The 15,441-nt window shown below is 36.9% G+C and overlaps 1 protein-coding gene across 2 annotated transcripts in view; it reads left to right on the plus strand.

Annotated features, from left to right (window-relative positions):
* Positions 1-15,441, plus strand: part of PLCB1 (phospholipase C beta 1) — an 857,319-nt gene that overhangs the window by 603,633 nt on the left and 238,245 nt on the right. For both annotated transcript variants that reach the window (XM_061435580.1, XM_061435581.1), the window contains exons 8-9: positions 5,027-5,127; positions 6,353-6,519. In XM_061435580.1, coding sequence (XP_061291564.1) covers positions 5,027-5,127; positions 6,353-6,519 — 268 coding nt within the window. The remainder of the gene's footprint in view (positions 1-5,026; positions 5,128-6,352; positions 6,520-15,441) is intronic.

A 15,441-nucleotide genomic window follows, 5' to 3' on the forward strand; every position in this document is an offset into this window, starting at 1 on the left:
CACAGAGCCGGTGGTTGTACAAACTCATTTGAAAGGACCCTGATGCTGGGAAAGGTTGAAGGTGGGAAGAGACGGGGATGACAGAGGATGAGATGGTCGGATGGCATCACCGACTCAATGGATATGAGTTTGGGTAAACTCTGGGAGTTGGTGATGGACAGGGAGGCCTGGAGTGCTGCAGTCGCAAAGAGTCAGACACGACTGAGTGACTGAACTGAACTGAACTGTTCAACTAGGTTTAATTGTGTTCTGTAAATAGATACATTACCAGAAATACTGTGGACATCCTGTTGTGATTTTTTTAAACATTATCTTTGTGCACATTGTTAGGGATAATTAATGTGCTTGAACTCGTATCCTGATCAACATGATCCATCGAAATAACAATAACAATAACCTTAATGGGTACTCCTTTAGCTATTTCAATTGCTTATTAAAGTTACCTTAATTGTTTACAAGTAGTACTGTATGTAAAAAGAGAGGCAAAACAATGACTGTCTTCTATTAATAATCCAAATATATATTTCAGTGAGAACTTTGAGACCTTTCCATCTTCATAAAATTGGTACTTTGCCCACAAGCTTTCTGAGAACAGAAAATAATTTACTTGCACCAAATTCCCTTAGATTTAAGGCTTTTTTAACTTGAAAAAAAGCTTAGTGACATTTGGAATCACATTATAATCTTGGCATAGCACTGGCCTTTTAATGAAAAAAATAGGAATAAATCTATGTATTTTTTAAATAATAAATTTTACTATAGCTATCAACATACATGTAATACTCCCCCCCAAAAAAAGTGATTATTTTGGATTTACAGAATTTGATACATTTTAGTAAAGAATAGTATGAATGAAATTCACAAAAGAACTTCTCCCAGGATAACTGCAATATGTTGCCTTTCTCCTATGCCTTATACCCAGAATGTAAATCAGGAATAGAGTTACTTATTCAGCTGTGAATGTTAAAATCACTAATACACAATTCCATTTTAGAACCACATTAAGTATTTGGTTCATTATCAGTAGCTTACTTGTAATTATTTCACGTCCTCTCTGGCTGTAACTTTTGTTTTATCTCTTTAGAACAAAAATATTAAGAGCAGGTTGAAATCCTGAATTTACTGGAAAATGATTCATTTATTAGGCAAGATAAAATGTGCATGTGGACTCCTTATTCATTAGAGTCCACTGAAATTAATAGGTTTCAGAATAACACTTCTGAATGTTAAATAATTATTTATTACAGAGTTTTTAAATCTATAAATGTATAAATAAGAAAATACAAACAATATCCAAAAACTGGCTTGAAATTAAGTTTTCTGGATTACAGCATGAGTTGAGGAATCAGGAAACCTTAATTTAAAACATAGAAAACCTGCCCCCACCAACTTGATGCCATAGACAAGTTTTCAAAACTCCCATCTCCTTGGTGTTTGTATCTGTAAAAGTGATCACTAACCATTCCGACCTCATAGAGCTGACAAGGAGTTAAATGAAAGCATTCAAGTAAAGCTCCTGGATCTATATGCTTGGCATATAGTAAGTGCTCAATAAATATTTATTCTTATTATCCTCTGAGAATTATTTATATGCATATACATGACTTTCTCTCTCTTTTTTATGTACATGTATTTTTTCCCAGATTCTTTTTCTCCCTTATGGAGCATCATGAAATATTGAGTATAGCTCCTTGTGCTATGCAGTAGGTCCTCGTTGGTTATCTACTTTACGTACGGAAGTGTGTGTGTATTAACCCCAAGCTCCTGGTTTACCCCTCCTCGCCTTTCTCCTTTGGTGACCATAAGTTTGTTTCTATGCCTCCGGGTTTATTTCTGTTTTGTATGTAAGTTCATTTGTGTCATTTGTTAGGATTCTACATATAAATGATATAATATTTGTCTTTGTCTGGCTTACTTCACTTTGTTATTTTTAATTTGGCATGTAGGTATTTCATAACCTGTTTTTGGAATCTGGAAATGTGAACACCACCGGTACTACCTTCAAGTTATACTGAAGGTAGATTCTTTGTATTCAACCATAGAATTGAAGCAACTCCATTTTTAATGAAAATACTTTGTAGTTTCTGGAATAAATGGGCCTGATTCAGACTGTATTGGCCTTCTTAATCCTTCCAAAAAAGTTTGATAGTAATGGCAACAAATAATCATTGATGATCTGTTTTGTGTTGGAGGCATGATGAGGTAAACGAAGTCCTGGATCACAAGACAGATCTAAGGTCTGGTGCCATAGCCTGAGGGAATTCAGCAAACATTCATTAGGTGTATATTATCTGCCAGGCATTATTCTAGAGACACAAAGGAATTAAATAAGAGCTAGTGCGCCTTATTCAAAAACACACAGTCTAGTCGATGATCAGAAATATAAGAACTAAAGGAAACTGTGTGGTGGGTGCTATAGAGAAGGTATATGCAGGTGGATTGCAGACACGCAAAACAAGAACGTGTCATCTCTACCTGGTTGGTTAAGAAGTGTTCACAGAAGAGTATCTGATGTTTTGGTATGCTCTTGAGCCTCATCCTTGGGTTTCATCCTGCTCAAATACAATGAGTCTCTTCTATCCACTTTACCAAATCATGAGATCCAGGAAAATAAAATATGTGAATGATCTTTGCACATTCCAGCCTTACTTAAAATGTAAGGAATTATTAACTGACCATAGCTTTTCCCTCAATATCTCCTCCATATTCTTTCACTTTAGCTTTCAGTGATGCTCATTTCAACTTATTGCTCCAAAACGTTTTTCCCTCATTTTTACCCACTGACCCCAAAGGGTATCCTCATCAGTCAAGTTGGGCCAAAGAAAAATGAAACTGTATTGAAACATTTTCCATTTTCTAGGTGCTAACATCCGACTGGTAATAAAAGTAATATTGTGTTTATTCAGATTATTTCATCAATGTGTTCCCTCTAATAAGAAGTTCTAATTTATAGCTGGTAAATTAAAAAATAGAGTTTTAGTAAAGTATGTCATTTTATGAAATGTGTATGGACTCTTTTGTAAATGGCTTTAGTTGAATCTGATGTCTTGTGGGAAGCATATTTGCTATCAACTTCCATCTTTTTCATAAATTACATTCATTCATTTAGTAAATATTTATTATGGACCCGCTATATGCTACAGAGACTGAGAAGTTAACAAGCAACACACAGGTCCTAGTTTGTGTCGGTCTGCAGGTTAGCAAGTAACACGGAAAACTGTACAGTTGGAAGCACAAAACCACGTTAAATAAGAACTGAAACAGGAGACAAGATGGTGTGAGGGTAGCACAGAATGGAAATTAAAACCTGGTGTAGGAGGAAGAGGTTTTAAGCTAAGACAAGAAGGGAGGAAGATAAAGGAAGCCGCTAAGAAAAGGAAGACAATGATCGATACCTTCGACAAAATCTGCTTGTATGCTTTTAGTGAGATCAGGAGGAGGGCAAGTAGAGTGAGCTCTAAATAGTAATGAAATAGTGGGGAGTATAAGAGAACAAATTTGGGGTTCATCAACTCCAATAAAGTCTGATGCTTGAGTTGGCCAAATGAGGCACTGATTATTTCCTGGAGATTTGTTTTTAAATCTCTCTTCCCTGTATCTCTCTTCCCTGTATCTCTCGGAATAGCAATGCTCATTTTTGTCTATTTTCAAAGCTACTTATAAGAGACATGGGTGTCTAACTCAGAGAGTGTGGCAGTTAAAAAAGTGTACATTCTCCAGTCAAAAGGATTTCTCTCACTTTGTAAATTAAATGGAATTTTGGAAACCTGTTCATAGGTTAAACTTTTCCCCATTTTATGAGTGGCAAAACATCATGAAACAATATGTTGGAATTTCCTTCTTGGAACTGGCTGCTTGTACTCATGATTTCAAAGTTAGTGTCCAGGTAACTGAGCTTAATCATTTAATGCTTCTTGCTATATATAAATGATATGCGTTGTTTGGTTGTCTCAAAATGCTATTTTGCAAAATGGACTTTTTTCCTGTTCTATAAATCAATTTAGTAAAGAAAATGTTATTTTATTTATTCATTTCTCAAATATAGGACTCCTGCTGTTTGCCAAGTGGTGAGCTAAGTTTTCTTATCTGTTAGCAAGCAGTGCAGTCTCAGACAATAATTTTTAGATACTTCTATAAAAATATATTTACAAAAATATGTATGTGGTAAAAGGAAGGATGTTTTCTTTGATTTAAGGGCTTAAAAATAAAAATAATCATATAAACACATACCCGAAATAGGAAAAGCAGCGTGAAGAGTGTCCTTCCTGTTAACAAATGCTGGAAGACATGCTTCCAGTTTCCATGGCAGCTGCACTAAACAGACAGTTTAGTCACAGAAGTCAGCTTTTATATCAGTGACTTGCTTTCTAAACAGTAGGACTGAGGGGAATCAGTGACCAATAATGACTGGTGTCCTACTTAGGAAAACTGTGTTGCAACTTATCAGTTTACTTTAAAAAAGAAAGAACACTGTTTGAAAAAAAAAAAAAGACACAAAATTGGAATTTTATGTTTTCATTTTGAAAATATCTTTCTCCAGGTTCTTGAAAGAAAAATACATTCATTCAAAAGTCTGCTAAACAGCACATAAGCAATGTGAATGTCCTTCATGCCACTGATCTGTACACTTAAAAGTGGTGAAAATGACTTATTTATGTTCTGTGTATTTTATCACAATTAAAAATGAGGTTAAAGTCACCAGGAAAAGCAACCTAAAAGAAAAAAATTGCTGAACAGACCATGTTTCACTAGGTCTAACTTACTTTAGAAATTGCCTTAACATCCCTTCAGAAGGAGAAAACTCTTAAGCTTAAAATATAATGAGAAAACAGAAAATTAGTTTTTGGTACCTCAAAAACTAGTGTCCCTGTAATGCTAGCCCATAGATGCTTTCTGAGTGCTTACCCTGAGCTCTTAAAAGAAAAGAAAGAGGAAAGGAGGAGGGAAGGAGGAAAGAGAGACAAAACAGGGAGGAAAGATAATGAAGAAAAAGACCATTTACTGACCCTCTTATTTTATTCCCCAGAATGATTCGATACCTCAAGAAGATTTCACTCCTGAAGTGTACAGAGTTTTCCTGAACAACCTTTGTCCTCGACCTGAAATTGATAACATCTTTTCCGAATTGTAAGAGAATACATTTTAACCTGTTTGTTCCTGCTTACAGTGGTACTCAGTGGTACTCAGTGTGGCTGTAGCGGAGTGGTAGAGGGAGATGTCAGAAATTCTTTGTACAATGAGTAACAGCAGTGTTTCTGCGTCATTTGTTGGAGACCATCACACATTCCTACCTCTGAGGTTCAATCACTGCTTGTAATGAGTGAAATTTGCTGTGACTTGTTGCAGGGTGTCATTGTCTTAATATTCTCGAGGGTCTCTGCATGGTTTGAAGACTGTGGCTAGAACTGAGTGGCATGTAGGCAAGAGTCTTTGCAGAGATAGTCTCATGTTGTAGAAAGAATGCTGAACCGGGAACCTGTCATCATACTTCTCTGCATTGCATCAGTGAAATGAGAATTTCAGATCACTAACCCTCCCCCCCAGCTGAAAATTATTTGCTTTTATATTAGAAATTATACAGACATTACTTTTTTTAAAAGATTTTTTTAAGAAGCAAATCAAAACACCAAGGCAAATATGGGGAAGTAGCAATTTAACCTCCTTGATACACTGAAATCCACATGCTGACAGACCAATCCAAAATTGATCAGCTAAATAAAAATTTTTCTCATATGGAAATCAAGCACAGTACTTTGCTGAGTTCATTGCCATCAGTTATTGATAGAACATCTGCAACATCTGTACCTCTGAACTTGTCTTTGGGTTGTCAACAGGATTGAAAAGGGAAGTTTGAATCACACTACATTGCAGAGTTATAGACTCTTGCTGAAACATAATTTTAATGAAAAGGAAAATGTCCCCAATCATATTTGTTCTTTTTAGTAATGAGTAATAAATACATCTTTAGGGTGATTAAGCAGAATATGAGAATTTGATGACTAAACCAGTTTAGCATCATAATCAAAACAGCAACCCATAACCTGTGTTCCCTTTAGAGTGCTGCACCTTCACACACAGAATGCATGTTCCCTACTGTGGTTTTCTTTTGCATCTGGTATAGTTCAAGGGCATTGGGATTTGGTGGCAGTCATTGCAAAGTGTTTGCATCCCACAGAGATACAGCAGTTGTGATGGAGCAACACAGTGTGTTTAGGGCAAGATAGGAATTCCAGTATAGCATGCTCTTGCCAGGTATGGCAGGCGTTTATTTCTACAGAGCTGCTAAATGCAAATACATGCATGAGACTTGACAGAAAAACCTGCTAATTTCCTGGTGTTTAACTGTTTTTAGTGGTGCCAAAAGCAAACCATACCTTACAGTTGATCAGATGATGGATTTTATCAACCTCAAGCAGCGAGATCCCCGGCTAAATGAAATACTTTACCCACCTTTAAAGCAAGAGCAAGTCCAAGTGTTGATTGAGAAGTATGAACCTAACAACAGCCTCGCCAAAAAAGGTCAGTTCACTTTTTCCCACACCAGAATGAGGCTCGAGTTCTAATTGTGAGTGGGCCACTCTTCATAGTCACGGACATCAAGGGTCATTTAGGGTTTTTGTTTTTTTTTTTTTTTTAAGTTTGGTATGTGATGTTTATCTGGTGGCTCATTTGGTAAAGAATCTGCCTGCACTACAGGAGACCTGGGTTTGATCTCTGGCTTGGGAAGATCCCCTAGAGAAGGAAATAGCAACCTACTCTAGTATTGCTGCATGGGAAATCCCACGGACAGAGGAGCCTGGTAGACTACAGTCCATGGGGTCACAAAGAGTCAGCCATGACTGAGCAACAAAGCCGTCGCCATCACTGTGTGATGTTTGTGTTGTTGTTATGTATACATGTGTATGTAACATTATTTTGGGGACTTCCCAGGTGGTGCTCCTGGTGAAGAACCCACCTGCCAATGCAGGAGACTTAAGAGATGTGGGTTCAATCCCTGGGCTGGGAAGATCCCCTGGAGGAAGGCATGGCAACCAGCTCCGGTATTTTTACCTGGAGAATCCCCTGGACAGAGGAGCCTGGCGGGCAACAGTCCATGGGGTTGCAAAGAGTCAGACACAACTGAAGTGACTTAGCGTGCATGCAACATTGTTTTTTAAATGTCTAATCATTTGTTTTGTTTTAAATTTTCCCCATGACTGAATGCATCTTTCTTCAGACAGGATACTCACTATCTTAAAAATTACCCTTTTGGTTCTGTTTCTAGTTCTGTGACATGACCCACAGATATTTCTAAATCACTAACACTGAAGAGAATACTCAATCCATTAGAACCTTATCTTATTCTAGCTTACACTATTGAATTTTTCCACTTGAAATAATATTTTAAACTTTGTTCTTCTGTGCTTAAAGAATTTAGTGTTTGTAAGAGGAAAAAACTGGTATCAGATAGATGAACTAAATTGCCAGAAAGTTATTGAGATATTTATATCTTTGATTCTGGAGAAAAGACTTGCAAAAATAAATCATGAAAATTCAGTTTCAAGGAGTTTCTAATCGTATTAATATGTGGCATCATTGTCTCTGAACTGGATCATCAGTTCTTCCTTTATCACTAGTGACCAAGTCTCCCTGGATTGAAATTCCTTCACTGAGAAAATTAGTATGTTATTACTGATGTTACTGTAAATTGCCTAGATATTGTCCAACTTGGACAATATTCCATAAGGAGTAAAGAAAATAAAGTGCAATTAAATAATTATTAAGAAGAAATATATTTCCTGTTAATATGCAAGTAATTCATAAGTAACAGACAGCTCTGGTAAGCTTATGGTCATTAATAAGAATAGTTATCATAAAAGTAGATTTAAAAGTTATTTTTGCATATTGCATTTTTTTCTGGAACTAGTCCTCTAAATGAGAAATGGAAGTGTTTATTAATATCAAAGTAATATTCTTTCCTGGAGAATCCCATGGATAGAGGAGCCTGGTGGGCTACAGTTCATGGGGTCGCAAAGAGTCGGACACGACTGAGCGACTTCACTAACGAACTAATATCTTATCATTAATTCTATTCTACATGTTATTAGTTGAGAATTAGAGATGATTTACTTTAGTTTTTACTTTTATTACTTTACATATTTTCATTCTAGTCTGTTTCTTTGTCAGGCACTTTGCCTTTATTGTAGCATCATTCTTGCCGTTGCTGACGTTGAAGGAAACGACTGGCCCGACAGCACACGCTGGTGTTGCCAGGCCAGCCCTCCAGCCTCCTCAGGTCTGGTGCTCTTTCTTTCCTGGTGCCATAGACTTGGGATTTCTCCCTATCATTAAACCAGAGACTCCTTGGAAATTTCGCATGGATAGCTTGACCGTTCCCTTCTGAAGTCCAAACTTCGCCAAAAATAACTAACAGTGTTTTAACAAGTCCGACAAGACTTCTAAAAACAGCCCATAACACCAGGAAAACAAAAAGCTCTTGTGAAACCGATGAGGCCCTTCAGAATCTAAACCGTGCCCGTTTCTCATCCCCTCACACCACACTACTGATGGTCCGAACTTCATCTAGTGTGTGACACCCCATACATGACTCAGACAAAGTAGAGGATACAAAGGAAAATGTTCTGATAGGTTATTGTAAAACTCTGTCATCCTGGAGAAACCAATTTTGATTCTAATGGAAATTAAGATTAGACTCTTGCAAATGCAAGAGTGTTTAGTGCCATTTTACAGCCATACTAGATATAAATTCCATAATCATGCAGACATATATAATTCAGGTATATTTAATACAGCAACTCTGAGGACTTACCTGGTTAAGACTCCATGCTTCCACTGCAGGGGGTTTGTGTTCAATCTCTGGTCAGGGAATTAAGATCTCACAAAACAAAACCAATAAATGAATAAATAAAATTTAAGACATAAAATAGCAATTTAGTTTATTTTTCTACAACTTTATTTTTTCTACACCTTAATATGGTAATTGATTGTGAAGTCTCCATGTCAGCCTTGATGTGATTTTTTTTAACCACAGTATTCATTTCTCAATCCCAAAACTTCAATAGGAAGATAAACTTGTAAGGTCTCACACCAAGTCATTTTGTTTGCTGCTTGGGCTCTGTTTATGTGAACAACAAAGATTAGAGAAGATTGTTTTGTTTTTCTAGTAACTGTTGTAACATTGTCAAAAGGATAACAATTTTGAAATATGTGTTTGTAGTAATAAGAAATAGTTGGATTAGACTTCAATTTTTTAGTAACCAAGACTTTGAGATATTTTTTCCAAATTTGTTCAAAGTTTTTTTTGACATTGCAGTTCATATTATTTGATGTTTGACTTTTAACATATTTTTAGGAACTCCTTTATATGTCCAACAAAGTACAATTTAATAAAGTATTTATTATATGGCTTCATTGATTGATATGCAAGGAAATTAGCTTTCATTTATTATGTGACTTTCAAAATATACATTATCATTTTGCAAAGCAGGAAACCAAGTCTTTGAGATCAAATGTATACCTGTGGCGGATTCATGTTGATATATGGCAAAACCAATACAATATTGTAAAGTTAAAAAAAAAAATAAGATCTCATACCAAGATACTCTTCAAAAAAGCAGTTTTTAATTTTCAATGAGCTAATATCTTTTTTAATTAATTTATTTTTTATTGAAGGATAATTACTTCACAGAATTTTGCTGTTTTCTGTCAAACCTCAACATGAATCAGCCAAAGGTATACATATATCTCCTCCCTTTTTAACCTCCCTCCCATCTCCTGCCCCATCCCACCCCTCTAGGTTGATACAGAGCCCCTGTTTGAGTTTCCTGAGCCATACAGCAAATTCCCATGGGCTGTATATTTTACATATGGTAATGTAAGTTTCCATTTTAATCAATAAACACCTAAGAAAATAAGTAGTGAAATTTAATATTATATTTTTTTCTGTTGTACTTTACATTTTGCCTAGTTCTTCAAATGTGTTCAAGCATTAATTAAAATGACCCCCAAACTCAGTCTCAAAAATCTGAGAAAAACACTTCCATATTTGCCTATATTTGATATAAAATGATGGGAATAAGATACATACAGAATATACAAGCAGGCATGCTAAGTTGCTTCAGTCATGTCCGAGTCTGTGACCCTATGGACTGCAGCCCATCAGGCTTCTCTGTCCATGGGATTCTCCAGGCAAGAATACTGGAGTGGGTTGCCATGCCCTCCTCCAGAGAATTTTTCCCACCCAGTGATCAAACCCACATCTCCTGCTAATCTTGCATTGGCAGGTGGGTTCTTTACCACTAGTACCACCTGAGAAGCCAGAATATACATATGTAATAACAAAAATGCACTTATACTCTCTGATATCAAAAAACGTATTCTAAAGTTAGGTGCATAACAAATAGACAACACACAAACTTGACATGTGCTAATGTTTAGTATTATGTGCATTTTATAAAATTTCAACATAGAAGGTAATTTTCATTTAAATGAAAAAATTTTAATGTAGCTAAAAGCCTAATGGCTAAGACTGAGCATAGGCACAGCACCTGGAAACATGAAATGAAAACCCGGAAGAGCTGACCATGGGTGATGCTCTGTGCTGCTATCGTCAGTGTGTTATCCACATTCCACGCAGGAGTTTCGGTCTCTGTGGATATGCACTGGTTATAAATAATTGGAAGGTTTCTGTGCTGTCTAAGGCCAAACGTTCATGCACAGAGTTGGAATCTTGTTGCAGAAGCTACTGTTCTCAAGGGAGTTAGATTTTAGATTTATTTCTATAATTTAAAATCACACACTAAAAAATTCATGCGGCCCCAAGTCAGCAAATGTTTCTTCCTTACCATGTTGTTTGCACTTAAGGACTAACTATGCTTAACATAGGGCTACACAATGACCCCTGCCTCTATTGAACAGTCATGAATGTAAGTTTGAAGATTAATGTTTCTTAAACTGTTAATTTTTTATCACTTAAACTCTTTAGAAGGAAGACAGTGAGTAAAATTCATATGAAAAATGAAATATTTGTATTGGTGCCTTAGGTAACAGCCTACAGACCTCTAGATTCAGCAGTTATGTCTGTGAAAGAAGACCAAATACTGTTTAAGCTGCCAAACCAAAAGAAAAGTTTAATTTGTTCATACTTTTATTCTTCTGTGAAAAGCAGGTGTTCATAAGTATTTGTTAAACAATTGAATTAATATAATAGATTATAATATTAGCAAATGTTTCAAGGTAATTTTCTTTTTTAACATGTTCTTTCCCTGAAATTTTTACGAGGTGTGGCATATGAAAGCTTCCCTGCTTTGTTGCAATTAAATTATTAAAATACTGTGAGTTACTAGTTTAATAGGTGAACTCAAAATGAATAATAGCAGAGCTATTTTGTTTTAAACCAAGCAAATAGAAGTTCAGGTATAGAAAGCATTTTTGTTCCAAATCCACCTACACTAATAATGATTTGCATCACTAGAAATAACCCCATTGTATTTTCAATATCATTTTAAGAAACTCCTACAAGTGAACTATATTGTGTCATTATTATCAGCAGCAAGAAGCACTCAGAGTGTGCTAGATTGGGCACTGGGTTTGGCAGTCTTGCAGCTTGCAGTATTAGGTGGAACTCCTTTAGTTGAAAAATGACAAACTTAACTGAAACAAGCACAGAAAGAAATTGATGCATATAAACATATATGCTTATAATTGGTGCATAAAGGCAAAAAGCGAGTGTGTTAATGACTTGCAGCATAACTTTATCCAGGGGCTCAAATGATGTTCTCAAGACCCATCTTTCATCTCCCAGTGACGTTCTCTGTACTGACCGTAATTCTTGGACAGACTGTCCTGGCAAGAAACCCACCAGCAGCTCCAGGCCTGCCAGTCTCAGTATGCAGAAACTCCTCTTACTCATAGTTCCATCAAAATCCCAGAAACCAGAGCACGGCTTAAAAGTCACCCAGGACCACTCCTGAACTAGGACCCCTGTGGCCTGGAGGATGGAGTATACCAATTGGACAAACACTGGTCACATGACTCCCCCTAGAGCCAATAAAGAGTCAGATACCTAAACTACTTGGATTGAGAGTGGGAGAGAGGTGGTTCCCTGAAATTCAGCCTGTGTGTGCTACCTGGAAAAAAACTAGTCACCAGGCAGATAAAACAGCAGGTCTCACTAAAACTGGTCAGAAATCAACAACTTATCATCACTGTTTATCCACCTATTATGATACCTTAGGAAGCCATTTAAACCTTTGACTGTTTCCACCCCCTACTTTGCTCATCTTTGAATATATTCTGAGAGATTTACTGGAAGAATTAAATAAGTTGCTCATGATAAGAAGGTTGCATATCTTAACTGTTGCCCATTGAACTTTTGTTGGTCTGAACTAATGAAAAATAAGAATTAGTATTTATGCTGAATAATTTCAACCCATTTGTGGGTCTGAAAGTGAGATTCAGAGCACTGGGCAAGACTTTCCTGAATGCTCCTGTGTCTTGGCTAACAGGCTTATTTAACTTATTGCAATTAATAATAAATTAGACTCATTTGATGATGAAACCTGAAAAAATATGGCAAGTCGTTTCTGTGCAGAAATGTTCATTTCTGACTCAAATATTTTATCTATATTTTTATTAAGTTGAATTATAATTATATTTTAAAGTATAAAGATTTATACTGGAATCTTACTATTTACTTTAACACTTAATTTTCCTACTAGAATTTTAAAAATCATTATTTTCCCAGCACCATTTCTCTTTACTAGGTAGAAGTTATCAAAATGATGATTATTTTTATAAATGTGTATTGTGTATCCTCAAGAAGTGAAACATGCCATAATTTTAAAAAGAAGCTGGTGTTGTGTTATGGTTAAGCCAGTTAAGTGACTTTGACTTGTCTTGTTGAACTTCAGGTTCCTCATCTGTAAAATGGGATGATACCAACACTAGTAAACATCAGTGCTTACTCCCTATCCCTTGGCATTCATGGTTCCAATTTAGTACACAGCATCTTCTGCAACTCTCCAGGTCTTTCTTTCTCTCAGCCCAACTACAGCCAACCTCCAAGTGTCCAGGACTTCATGTCCCCAGGAGTAAATTTCCCTCGGGAAGTAGTACCTCTCTTCCTTGCCCACTGTGTGGGACAGTTAAATAAGTATTCTCCATATCCTCCAAAGCTCTCAAGTAGGTTTAAAACCCAGTTGCCAACAACTGTAACCTACTTTATAACATTCCCTTTATTAGCTGCCTTTTCTTCCCTTCTCGTTTCTCCACTCCCCTGTTAGTTCCTAGGTTACCTTCCACTGTTGCATTCAAATCCTTATCTCAAAGCCTACTTTTAGAAGAACCTAAACTAAGGCAAACACTTTTCTACAAATGGCCTTAACAGAATCTAAAGTGAAAGATGGGTAAGGTCAGTGTAGCTGAACACTGAGAGGAAAAAAATAAATAAAGGGCTGTGCTCATGGCTCATCCTTTCTCACCTGTCACTAAGGTCTTAGCTGTTATCACTCCTGAAGTCCTGGCTGGAAGCCTCAAAATCACAGGATCTCTTGTGTACAAGCAACTTATCCCTTTAGCCCTATCTCACTGGTCATAGAAGAGGCAGCTAAGGAAGTGACAATGTTGAGAGTAGAACTGTATTTTCTGTGTCCCAGTGCGGAGTTCTCTTCACTACTCTGGACTCCACGTGGAGCCCTCTGTTAGGACTTGCTCAGAAAAGGCAGTGTCATCTATTTAGAAGTTAGCAATTTGCATCCATAGCAGTAGTTTTCAGACCACCTTTGACACAGGATACTTTTGTGTCTGTTTCTTCTAACAATGGCTCACTCATTGGTCAATGTGTAAGAAAAACTTTTTGGTTTTTCCAACCAGTAGAAGCACTATTTGGTTGAATTGGGGACCGTGCATTGTAGCTGAAGACAGCTGCCCTACTCCTGTTTCTTCTTCTGCTCCATACCTTCCTCTGAAGGCACTTCTGCCAAACCCCAGGAGATTCAAGATGCTCAGTCTAAAACCACTCATCTGGAGGTGATATTGACTGGCCTAATGATCTGTCTCACCTTTAAGGTGGCATTCACTTAAATATTTTTATATGCATGATCTGTGTAGCAATACAAGAAATAAAAGAACAGAAATCAATGAACAGAGTCAACTCAAATAAGATAGGTTTTCTTCCCAAAAGACAAAGACAGATAAAAGCTGTGTGATAAAGCCAGTTCTTTTCATGCCTTAAAGTTCCTATACTGAGAAAGCTGCTGAAAAGCCACTGTAGTATTTTACTGATTATGAGCCCATTTAAATCCCACCTATTGACTTTCTAACCTCTGTGGAAGGTCATAGAAGAATGACATTAGCTTCTGTGAGTATATTCCAAGCTCCTCTTAACTCTGTGTTTCATCTGTTCATAGACTTCTCTGAAATATTTGAGATTGGCAGAAATGAAAAAAATATATATTTTTTTCTAGAGAGCCATTATGAGTCCATTGTTTGTTAGTTCACTTGGTAACTTCCTTGGATTTCCTTTTCTGATTGCATTTCCTTGTTTCCCAGGAGGCAGGAAGTGGGCTTGAGGAAGGCAAATGCCTGGTCCAGGAGTCCTGGTGTTTTTCTCTCAGTAACCTCAGTGTCTGCTAAGAATCACAACTCTAGCCAGAAAGCCACAACTGGGTTCATTCACAGCTGAAGTGGCCTCTGTTCAGAAAACAACCAGTCTGGTTGTTTATATCATAAAAGACGAAAACAAATGCAAGTTTTAAGAGGTAGGGAAGGGAATTGGTAGCGTATTCCACCCCAGTCTGCCAAGTCTTTTTAAAACATCTTTCCCTCATCAGATTATGCCTTCCCAAGATGCGTTGCCATTGCGTGTGAGAACTACTGGGACAAAGCAGATAATGGCTGTTTTCCTCTAGATCTCTAGACCTCCCATCACAAAAAAGCATTAGCAGTCAGTATTACACATTTTCCCTTCTCAGCAGGGGTAGGGATGGAGGCCAATGACTCAGTTAGAAGAAACAGTTTAGCAGTTGCACTGTGCTGTAGAAAAGCCTTGAAGCCACAGGCACTTGGCCCCAAAGTGTGCCACAGCTGAGTTTGGCTGATAGTTGATTTTATACCAAATAAGTGGGAAGGAAATTGAATGCAAAGGGAATCAACTCCATGGAAAATATATGATGACCACAAGGAAGCCAGATGAAGTGAGGTGTGGGCTGTCTACCCTAATGCTTCACAAAAAAAGCTGAAATATATGCCATGGCAAAGGCTGATTAATGTCAGGAAGCTGAGACTGACCAATAATTTCATTCATTCATTGCAGAGATGGTAGGAGGCCTGTCTCTCTGAACCAGTGCCATCTGTAGGACTCCAGTTACAGAAGCAAAATTACCTGTAGTGTAGGGATAGCACAATTTTAAGAAGACAAATGAGGATGTTTGAAAAAAATCA

Source organism: Bos javanicus, chromosome 13 (genome assembly GCF_032452875.1).
Source record: "Bos javanicus breed banteng chromosome 13, ARS-OSU_banteng_1.0, whole genome shotgun sequence".
Taxonomy (NCBI): Eukaryota; Metazoa; Chordata; class Mammalia; order Artiodactyla; family Bovidae; genus Bos; species Bos javanicus.